Source organism: Mastomys coucha, unplaced genomic scaffold (assembly GCF_008632895.1).
Source record: "Mastomys coucha isolate ucsf_1 unplaced genomic scaffold, UCSF_Mcou_1 pScaffold15, whole genome shotgun sequence".
Taxonomy (NCBI): Eukaryota; Metazoa; Chordata; class Mammalia; order Rodentia; family Muridae; genus Mastomys; species Mastomys coucha.
The window spans coordinates 17,876,499-17,887,759 of NW_022196897.1; the positions used below are offsets into that span (position 1 = coordinate 17,876,499).

The 11,261-nt window shown below is 44.6% G+C and overlaps 1 protein-coding gene across 4 annotated transcripts in view; it reads left to right on the top strand.

Moving 5' to 3' along the window:
* The window catches only part of Sptan1 (spectrin alpha, non-erythrocytic 1), a 67,584-nt gene that overhangs the window by 41,356 nt on the left and 14,967 nt on the right, over nucleotides 1-11,261 (top strand). For 2 of the 4 annotated variants that reach the window (XM_031369628.1, XM_031369631.1), the window contains 12 exons: nucleotides 1,489-1,536; nucleotides 2,405-2,496; nucleotides 2,758-2,902; nucleotides 2,989-3,170; nucleotides 5,094-5,193; nucleotides 5,303-5,500; nucleotides 5,578-5,724; nucleotides 8,142-8,245; nucleotides 8,372-8,534; nucleotides 8,841-8,855; nucleotides 10,283-10,414; nucleotides 10,630-10,767. In XM_031369628.1, coding sequence (XP_031225488.1) covers nucleotides 1,489-1,536; nucleotides 2,405-2,496; nucleotides 2,758-2,902; nucleotides 2,989-3,170; nucleotides 5,094-5,193; nucleotides 5,303-5,500; nucleotides 5,578-5,724; nucleotides 8,142-8,245; nucleotides 8,372-8,534; nucleotides 8,841-8,855; nucleotides 10,283-10,414; nucleotides 10,630-10,767 — 1,464 coding nt within the window. The remainder of the gene's footprint in view (nucleotides 1-1,488; nucleotides 1,537-2,404; nucleotides 2,497-2,757; nucleotides 2,903-2,988; nucleotides 3,171-5,093; nucleotides 5,194-5,302; nucleotides 5,501-5,577; nucleotides 5,725-8,141; nucleotides 8,246-8,371; nucleotides 8,535-8,840; nucleotides 8,856-10,282; nucleotides 10,415-10,629; nucleotides 10,768-11,261) is intronic. The other 2 variants (XM_031369630.1, XM_031369632.1) reach the window with 1 other exon arrangement.

The window sequence follows — 11,261 nt, forward strand, 5'->3', positions numbered from 1 at the left end:
TTTTTAATGAGTACACTGTATCTGTCTTAAGACCACCTTAAGAGGACATTGGATGCCATTACAGATGGTTGTGAGCCACCATGTGATTGCTGGAAATTGAACTCAGGACCTCTGGAAGAGCTGTAGGTGCTCTTAACCTCTGAGACATCTCTCCAGCCCCAGGACTTTTTCTTATTTGACTCATTTCTTCATGTCTCCCTGTTATTTTTTCTTATAGCAAAATCTGATGAACAGACAACTTCCTATCTGAGTGCTCTGCTAAGCTCTTCTTGGAATGTAAAATTTTTTGTTTGTTTTTGTTTTTTTCGAGACAGGGTTTCTCCTTGTAGCCCTGGCCGTCCTGGAACTCACTCTGTAGACCAGGCAGGCTAGCCTCAAATTCAGAAATCTGCCTGCCTCTGCCTCCCAAGTGCTGGGATTAAAGTAAATTCTTTTGAAAATAGACTTTAAAAAAAAAAAGGGAAAAAGAAACTAACAGGGTCTTGTTATTTGAGCGTGGCTAGTCTAGAACTCACTAGTCTAGAACTGGGCTGACCTGGAAATCACTATGTAGAATAGGCTAGCCTTGAACAAACAGAGCCCCCACCTACCTAAAATTAAAGGCATGCACCACAATGCTTAGCTGAAAATACATACGTTAGAATAGCATTTGTTTGTTGTGTCTGTCTGTCTATCTGTGTGTGTGTGACCACAGCACAGTGTTGAGCACTGAGTTCTCCCATTTGTATTATGTGGATCCAGGGTTGAAAGCTTGGCAATAGCTACCTTTACCTGATATGCTGGCTTCATTTTCAGACTTAGGTCTCCTTGTGAGTTGTCTCCTAGTTCTAAGAAGGCGTGGGAACAATGGTCCTGCCTTCTAGATCCTGTATAATACCCACATGTCATCTGAAGTTCATTGGAACATTAATGGCTTCCCTCTTCTGCATCTAATCTGAACCCTACCTCTTCTTACCATACTTGAAAGATTTTGAGCCAAGAGTAGTTTTTTTGTGTGTTTTGTTTTGATTATAAGCTGCATGGGATTGGACATTTTGAGGCTCATTGAGTGTTTACAAGTATCTGCATTGTGGAGAACAAAGCTCAGCCGTTGGCTGATTTCCATTTTCCTTCAGAACACTGTTAGAAACCACAGCCTAGTACAATGTTAGCCATGGAAGGAGTCATTTTTATACCTCACTAGTAACTAGTCCCAGCAGCCAGTGTTTGTAGATCTGTTTTCTGTTTTTCATGATGCTAAACTGCCCTTCCTTCAACTGCTGTCCTAAGGGTTTCACTCTCTCCTGGATATGCCTCACCCTGCAGCCAACTCCACTTAGGTATTTGGTGTTTTTTCACAACTTTCTAGTAGTCCGTACGTACTTCAGATGTTGTCGGTGTCTATGTAGGGTTCTGTGGATTGACTACTGGGACCTACCTAGAGTCACTAGCAGATGTGTCTCTTAGTGGACAGGGTCTTAACAGGTTTCATACGTTCTCCTCTCACAGTCTGCTCGATTGATGGTCCACACAGTAGCTACCTTCAACTCCATTAAGGTAAGAAGTGGTGACCAGCTATCCTGCTTACCCTTGCTCTTCTTTACTATCTTCCTTATTTTAACAACAGTAGAGGGCTTGTCCTTGTGCTGGAGTATGCTGTGACCAGGCCTACTTGCATGGGTCTCAGAAACATACTCAAGCATCCTCATCAAATGCCTAGGTCATGAAATAGCTTGATTAAGTTTCTTGATCTAGACTCCAATCTGAGCATGTCTTACTTTTCTGTTGCTATGACAAAACACTATGGCCAAGGCAGTTTATAAAATAGTGTTTAATTAGGCTTACGGTTTCAGGATAGAGTCCATGGTGGCATGGCAGCAGGAACAACTAAGACTCTCATACAAACAGGAGGCAGAGAGAATACATTGGTCTTTTGATACCTCAAAGCCTGTTCCCAATCCCCATTGATACATCTTTCTTCCCCAACAAAGCCAGTTCCTTCCCAAACATCCAAAGGGGTCAAGTACTCAAACATGAGCCTATGTGAGTCATTCTTATTCAGACTAGCACAGAGCAGTACTGAAAACCTTCACTGGGATTTTCAGCCTTTCCCAGATGTGCTCTGGCCCAAGACTTCATTGGTTGTACTGAGAGAAAATTCTCAGATGTCTCCATTTGGCAGTTATTTGTAGGCAGTACATGCCCAGCACCAATGTTAGTTTATCCAATGTTGCAAAGGTTTCTAAGTCAGGCATTTGGGGGTTATTAGATATGGCTTTGTTTGCTCTCTAAAAGATCTCTGTTGTGGTACACTGCTGTTGCATTTGCAAAAAAATGAAAAATTATAGGCACCTGTTTTCCTAAGGTCTGGTTGTGGGTGATACAAACAGATTAGAGGAGAATTGATATTGCCATTCTCCTATAGGAGCTGAATGAACGTTGGCGTTCCCTGCAACAGCTGGCTGAGGAACGTAGCCAGCTCTTGGGCAGTGCACATGAAGTACAGCGGTTCCACAGGTGAGGGTACCAAGCATTAGCTGGGTCAGGAGGAAATAAGGACTTTGCCCCTCATAGACAAGGCTTGCTGAGTGGACTCTCAGCATAAGTAGCTATGTCTTACTGATATTTGGGCTCTTAAGACCAAAGCCATGTAAGAACAGTGGATGCTGTTAATCCTGCTGGGGGTGAATGTGTGCACCTACAGTAGATACACATGTGCCAGCCCTGGGACAAGGCAGTGGTGCTTGGCACTCACTCACCCATGTGTCTTACCTACAGAGATGCTGATGAAACCAAAGAATGGATTGAAGAGAAAAATCAGGCACTGAACACAGACAACTATGGCCATGATTTAGCTAGTGTCCAGGCCCTGCAACGCAAACATGAAGGCTTTGAGAGGGACCTTGCAGCTCTTGGTGACAAGGTGAGAGATGCTTGAGGAAAGCTGAGGCCTGAACTCTGCCAGACAGAGCTGGTTCCCTGAATATTCTTACCACTCTTTGCTCATAGGTGAATTCCCTTGGGGAAACAGCCCAAAGGCTGATCCAGTCCCACCCTGAATCTGCAGAGGACTTAAAGGAAAAGTGCACAGAGTTAAACCAAGCCTGGACCAGCCTAGGGAAGCGTGCAGACCAGCGCAAGGCCAAATTGGGTGACTCCCATGACCTGCAGCGCTTCCTTAGTGATTTTCGGTAAAAACCAAATGTCTTAGTTATGTTTCTATTTCTGTGATAAAATTCCGTAACCAAATCAACTTACAAAAGAAACTGTTTGTTTGGGGCTCACAGTTTCAGAGAGCTAAAGGTCCATAACCATCATGGCAAGGAGCACAACAGCAGGCATGGCACTGAAACCAGAACTGAGAGCTCACCCTCCCTTACTGCTTCACACACACACACACACCCACCCCACCCCACCCCACCCCCGGTTCTTTCAGAGTTTCTCTGTGTAGCTCTGACTGTCCTGGAGCTCACTTTGTAGACCAAGCTAGTCTTGAACTCAGAGATCCACCTGCCTCTGCCTGTGAGTAAAGTCTCTTACCACCACTGCCCAGCTGTGAGCTCACATCCTGAGACACAAGTTCAAGGCAGGGGAAACTAACTGGGAATGGAGGCAGGGTGGCGATTGTGGAGCCAGCCCTCAGTGATACACCTCCAGCAAGCCCACACTCCCTAATCCTTCGCAAACAGTTCCACCAGCCAGGGAACGAGCATTCTCATATATGAGCCTGTGTGAGTCATGCTCTTCCAGATAGCATATGAAGTGTCATTCAAAGATTCTTGCTACATAGGACATTTTTAATAGTCAATTTTCCTATAAAAGTAACCATGTAATATAAAATACTCAAATTACCAAGTGCCAAAATCTTTACAGTAAGTATTCTTGTCTTACTGTGGATATATGCATGTACACTCGGGTTCATGTCACCTTACCAACTTTGTTTTGTTCTTTAAGTGCACATTTCATGTAATATAGATACACTTAATCTTTTCTACCACCTTTTTTATTGGCAATAGTTTCAGTGTCACAGAGAAGTTGAAAGAGTAATACAAGAGAAACTGGTATTGTTGCCTGTTGTCACCAGTTATTTTAGTGACATTCTCATTAATTGTAGGTTCTTTTGTTTTCTGAGCAACAGCAAATAGGTTGTAGGTCAGATTTCCCATGATCCAGTGCCTTTGTCTTCTAATGGCTGTGTGACACTTCACTGAATGGGTGAGGGACAACATGATTTCTGTGCTCAGACATTCCCTCTCTTAGATGGGAGCCAGCAAATGATAGCCCTCCATTTTCCAGGCTTGGGACCTCTGGAAAAGCAGGAAGTATACTTAGTCACTAGGGAATCGCCTGTTCGTTGTTTTCTCTGAAGAATTTGGGGGTTTATTTTGGGATTTTTGTGGTTTTGGTTTTGTTTTGTTTTGTTTTGTTTTAAGTCTTTTTCTCTCAAAAACTTTATTACAGCCAGGCGGTGGTGGCGCACGCCTTTAATCCCATTACTTGGGAGACAGAGGCAGGTGGATTTCTGAGTTCGAGGCCAGCCTGGTCTATAGAATGAGTTCCAGGACAGCCAGGACTACACAGAGAAACCCTGTCTCGGGGGGGAAAAAAAACCTTTATTACATTTATTTATTGCATTATGTCTGTGTACACATGCCTGTGTGCCACAGCTCCCCTGTTAATGGTAAAAGAAGTCAGTTCTCTCTCCCAATGTACTTAGATCAAATGCAGGTCTTGTTCTTGTTCAGGATGTTTAAGCAGACACTTTGCTGAGACTACTGACATTTTTAGAAAACAAAATCTCACATCAAACTCTGGCTCTTAACAGTCTTTTGCCTTCTCATCTGCAATGATCCTGTTCCTTAGGTACAGGACTTGGTGTTGTAGATAGTTGTAACAGTTGGGACTGGGCTTCATGGCTTGACAAGTGAAGGATCCCCCTTTTTTTTTTTTTTTGGTATCAGAAATAAGCTATAAAACCCAGTCCTGTTCAGTTTATGGCTAGGTCAACCTAAAATAATCCTTGAATGCAGAAGCGGAAAAAACTGGTTCCTGGACAGAGGCCTGCTTGTTGCCAGATAGTGTAATAAGTGTTTCTCTGTGAATCTTGCTTCTAGGGATCTCATGTCTTGGATCAATGGAATACGAGGGTTGGTATCTTCAGATGAACTAGCTAAGGACGTCACTGGAGCTGAGGCTTTGCTGGAGCGACACCAGGTAGGTCCTGCAGGCCTAATGGCCTTACCTGTCCCCATCTTGGGAACCAGGGCGACACTAGTATGAGCATCTTCAACAAGTTACCTAATCCCTTCTCTCCTCTTGGCAGGAACACCGGACAGAAATTGATGCCAGGGCTGGCACTTTCCAGGCATTTGAGCAGTTTGGGCAGCAGCTGTTGGCTCATGGGCACTATGCCAGCCCAGAGATCAAGGAGAAACTTGATATTCTTGACCAGGAGCGCACAGACCTGGAGAAGGCCTGGGTCCAGCGCAGAATGATGCTGGACCATTGCCTGGAGTTACAGGTGTGTATGTTATTTCTCATCAGGTATTTCTTACAAGTGGCCAACTCTTCCTTCACACCTACTTGTCCACTCTGTAGCTGTTCCATCGGGACTGTGAGCAAGCAGAAAACTGGATGGCTGCCCGGGAGGCCTTCTTAAACACAGAAGACAAAGGAGACTCACTGGACAGTGTGGAGGCGCTGATCAAAAAGCATGAAGACTTTGACAAAGCTATCAATGTCCAGGTAGGTCCTGAACCTCGAGGTCCTTGTCTGGATTTGTCCTGAGTCACATCTTATTTGTAGCCAGGGCAAATATAGTGAGAATCTTTCTCGTAAACAAACAAACAGGTGCCAGATCTAGCTATACGGTGAAGTACTGCCTACTGTGCTTGAGGCTCAATCCCCAGTTCTGCAAAAAAGCTTACACCAACTAAGATTTTCATACCAATTCCAAAAGAAACATTATATTGGGCTGGCTACATGGCTTACTGCTTAAGAGCACAGACTTACTTCTCTTGGAGAGGAATTGATTTCAACTCTCAGCACCCTCATCAAGTGGTTCACGAGTACATGGAACTCCAGCTCCCAGGGATCTTATGCCTCTCTCTTCTGCAGGCACCCACACTCAACATTTACATGCATTGGCCCACATACAGGCATGAACACATACCCATAATGAGAAATGAATTTTTTTTTTAAAGAAAAAGTATAGTCTGTCAAATCCAATAAATACTTCCATAGTTGTGAAGATGTGTATATGAATAACTATTTCTAAAAATGGGCCATATATGGTAACACATCTGTATTCCTGCCAGTACTGAAAAAAGCAGAAGCAGGTAGACAAATGTCTTGATTTTGAGGCTAGCCTGGCCTACATAGCAAGCTCATAGCAAGGCTACATAGTGAGACCCTGTCTCAAAACAATAACAAGAAACTTTGTGATAGCAGGTTGGTGTAACACTCCTGTCATCTCAGCATATGGGAAGCTGAGGCAGAAAGGAATTTAAGGCCAGGCTGGGCTACATGACAAAACTGTCTCCAGAGAAACAAAAAAGGAAAGTTTACAACCCAGGGCTAGAGCTCTGTTGAGTGTGCTGCAGACCCTAGGGTCATCACATGACCACAAACATCGAGCGCTTAAATCCTTGGGTGAGAAAACTGTAGAAGAAACAAAATTCAAAGAAGGCCTGCTAGATAAAGTGCACAAAGACCTGGCTTTGATCCTTAGAACCCAAAAGCTATGTGTGATGTATATGCTTGTAATCTCAGCTGTAGGGCTCACTGGCTGGCCAGCCTAATTTTAGTAAGAGACCCTTTCAGAAAACAAAGCCGAAGTTCCTGAGCAGTGGCACCCAAGGCTGGTATCTGTGTGTGCGTATGTATGTGGGCAGCTACACACTACACACACACACACACATATATACAGAAAAAAACATCAAGCTGGGGGGTGGTGGCACACACCAATAGCCTCAGCACCTGGGAGGCAGAAGCAAGGGAGATCGCCATGAGTTTGAGGTCAGCCTGGTCTACAGAGTGAGTTCCAGGACAGCCAGGGCTACACAGAGAAACCCTGTCTAGGAAAATAAAAAAAGGGGTGGGGTGATCCTCAAATCAGTTCTGTATTATGGAATGTTGACACAGCTGGAGATCCCTGGTATAGTACCTGCCTAACATTTGAAACTTGGGTTCAGACCACAGCCCTACAAAAAATAATGATGGAAGAGAAAAGGTTTAAGTTGTTTATAAGTATTTTGTGCCTGTTTCTAAGTCTATATAGTGTGTGTATACAGTTTCCTCAGAAATCAGAAGAAGCTGTGTGATCCTGTAGAAATAGAGTAGAATTGTAAGTAGCCACATGGTTGCTGGGAACAAAACCCAGGTCTTCTGCAAGAGTAGCAAGTGCTTTTTATGGCTAAGACATCTGTCCAGCCCCCGTATTTGTTCTATTTTGTATTTTGCGATGGGCTCTTTCTGGGTAGTCCTGCCTGCCCTGGAAGTGGCTATGTGGAACAGACCTTGAACTCACAGACAGATCTGCCTGCCCTTGCTGGGATTAAAGGCATGTGCCACCATACCCAGCCTCCCTCACCCTCCCCCCCAAAAAAATTTTTTAAGATGTATTTATTATATTTATATGAGTACACTGTAGCTGTTTTCAGATACACCAGAAGAGGGCATCAGATCTCATTACAGATGGTTATGAACCACCATGTGGTTGCTGGGAATTGAATTCAGGACCTCTGGAAGAACAGTCAGTGCTCTTAGCACTGAGCCATCTCTCCAGCCCCTCAAAAGAATATTTTTAAGGGCAAAAAATTATATTGTGATAACATAATTCACTAAAACAAGGAAAAAATAGATAGCTGTAACTTGAAAACCATTTTATTGAAAACAGGGCAGTGATCATTTTATGATCCTAATTTGTTAGACATCTGCTGGTGTTCCCACACTTGCACACCTCAGTATGACCTGAAGTCCTCTTGAATTAAACCCTACTCTAGTAATGATGATAATCAAGCTGGCTTCTAAAGTGTCAATGTGTTCCGATCCTGCTACCAGTTAGTTTCGTCACCCAAAGTGTAACTATCTCCTCTGAAAAGTATCTCAGGCTGACAGGCATCCTTCAGCCCACCCTGACCTCTTTGCCTGTTTACCCTTAGGAGGAAAAGATAGCTGCCCTGCAGGCCTTTGCCGACCAGCTCATTGCTGTGGACCACTATGCCAAGGGAGACATTGCAAACCGACGCAATGAGGTCCTTGACAGGTAGGTGTCCTGTGATGGCGAAAGTCCCCAGCTCTGAGACCATGAACGTCCGCATGTGAGAAGCCACACCTACTCCAGCTTCTTCTCTTCCTGGAAAGAACACTCATATTTGATCTTCACTCTCAGGTGGCGCCGCTTAAAAGCCCAGATGATTGAGAAAAGGTCAAAACTCGGAGAATCTCAAACACTTCAGCAGTTCAGCCGGGATGTGGACGAGATCGAAGCCTGGATCAGTGAGAAGTTACAGACAGCCAGCGATGAGTCATACAAGGACCCCACCAACATCCAGGTAACATCCTGGGACAGTTGTTCTGAAGTGCCTTTGTTACTGAGTAGAGCCGTTAAAGGGAGTACACCTATAAAACCATGTGCTCCATGGTAAAGCTTAGAAAAAGTCCACTGGGTCAGTAGAGCCATTTGAAAGCAGCTCCCTTGCTAGACTCTTGTTGAAGCTATGACATGTCTAATGGACCTGCCCTTGTGCTGTTCCCATGTACTGAACATCCTGGGGAAGTATGATGGCAGAGTGAGGCTCTAATAACTGAGACATGTTCACATCAGTGTACTGAATTCTTCTTTCCATCTGTTTTTGTAGCTTTCCAAGCTGCTGGTAAGTTTTTCACACTTTTAAGAGTTCTAGATACTTGAGCTCTGGGATTTGTGTTATACTCTGTAGGGTACTGTTCCTGTGGTTACATCTGGTCTGCTGGTGTCTGTTCATCCATCATCAGTCTAATCCCCAGTCACTCCATCCAAGTGTCCCTGTGAGATGTGGCTTTCTCTGTTGTAATTAGCGTGTAGTCCCTATCTCCTCCTCCCTGTTTCATCATCCAGGCAAGTTTTGTACAACCGTGTTTGATTTGGGGGGCAGTAGTTGACCACTTCCTTTCAAGGGGTGCTTTTGAAAAATAGAATATTTTCCTGGGCTCAGGGTGTCAAGTAGCCTGGGCAGAGCAAGCTAGCTTGGGATAAATCCAATACATACTCCAGCTGGTGTCCAGAAATACTGGCCTGGAGAACTGGAATAGCAAGATGTGCTTCCAGATCTAAGCAGACATAGTTCGTAAGAAGATAGATACATCTGTTGCCTTGCGGCTTAAAAGGCCCAGAACTGGGAAGGGGAAATAAAGCTGTAGAAGAGAATAAATGGGTTTGTCTAGCAATGATGAGAGCAGGCACTGGAGACAGCATTATCAGGATCTGTGGGTGAGATCTCTTGAGTCCTAGTGCTGGAGCCGCAGCCCGGATCCCCTCTTTGTAACAGTCACTGCCTCTCAAATGAAACATTGAGTGCAGAATTCTTGGCCAACTAAAGTGCTTTGTTTTGTTTCTCTTAGTTTTCTTTCTCCAGTAACATTATCCCTGAGACTGTTTCTCACTTGCCCTCTGGTTTTCCCAGAATGATGTTAGAGCTGCTGTACCCTCACAGTCATCTTTCCTAATTGTTTCATTCAGCACCTCTTGTTTCTTAACAGATTCTTAGGGAAAGCCTCCAGCTTTCAATGCCTGGCAAAAGCAAAATTCACCCTGCCTTTTAGACTGGGTTTTAGCAGCCTCATATTTTGATTAATGAGAGCTACCAAATAATCATCAACAGGGGAACCGCTGCAGCCTTCAGATGTGTTCCTGCTGTAGGTAGTAGGGTAGCCCATACATGTTTCCAGTCAGGGATTCTATCCAGGAAGGATAAAGACATGGGTTGACATTGGTACACAGTTAGAAGCAGAGCTGAAATTGACCCCTCTATTTGAGATACCAAGTGTAAAAACAATACAAAATTTTGAGGCTTTGCTCCCAGCCTGCTAGTGAGCTGTTCAGAACTGGCTTTTACCCCACTGTCCCTGACTAGTGCATTTCCCTTTCTGGCCTAAACCTACCTCAGACCACAGCACCAGACAAGCTGTGGTGGCTTTCTGTCCACGCCAGTGCTTGCCTTGTTCCTTACCTACCCTGTACTCACTCCCTCCTGAGCATATCTTTTGCCTTAAGGACAAACCTGGTAAGAACTGCCTCTGACCAGTGGTTTGGTATTTTCAGAGCAAGCACCAGAAGCACCAAGCCTTTGAAGCAGAACTGCACGCCAATGCTGACCGAATCCGTGGAGTTATTGACATGGGCAACTCCCTCATTGAGCGCGGGGCCTGTGCTGGCAGTGAGGATGCTGTCAAGGTACGGTTCAGGGGCCATACTGACTCCAGAAAGAATGACAGCATGCTATCGCCCACTGTACTACACCTGATACTACCTGAGACCCACAGTTTCTGGAATTCAAGAACACAGTTCCTTTGATTGTTTCCACATCCTCTTTGTCTCTGATTTGAGTCTTAGGAATGGACCCTTCAGAGATTTTCCTATCCCAAGTGATCCCCCCATCTCTTCTTAAGGCCCGCCTAGCTGCCCTTGCAGACCAGTGGCAGTTTCTGGTGCAGAAATCAGCTGAGAAGAGCCAGAAACTAAAAGAGGCAAATAAGCAGCAGAACTTCAACACTGGAATCAAAGACTTTGACTTCTGGCTCTCTGAGGTAACGTGAGGTGGTTCTTGCTCCGCATGATCAGGGAATTTCTAGGCATTTGGGTAATGAATGGTTCAGTCAGCCCGCCCAAATTATGAAAGGGGGACTGCTTCAGAGTCTTGAATAGAAGTCCTCATGGTGAGATAGGTCCAGATTGCTGCTAGGAATTGCTAAAGCAGTGAGTGGAAAGGTTTAGAGCAGAAACTGATTGTAGAGGATACTGGATAACAGTCGTCTCACCAAGGGATTATATAAAGGAAGAGATTAGGCAGGGGAGGTAGGCAGTTCCAGGAGAACAGAAAGAGCAGAGAGGACGGGAGCCAGTGTCAAGGCATATGTAGGAAACTGGCAAGTAGAGGCTCTAAAGAGGGTGATTTTAGAAACCACCGCTGTGAACACTTTATAATCTCCAGTCTGTATGTATTACTTGAATTGTTTTAGATTTGTATTTTATATGATTGAGTTCGTTCACAATGGTTTTTTTTTTGGGGGGGTTTTTTTTT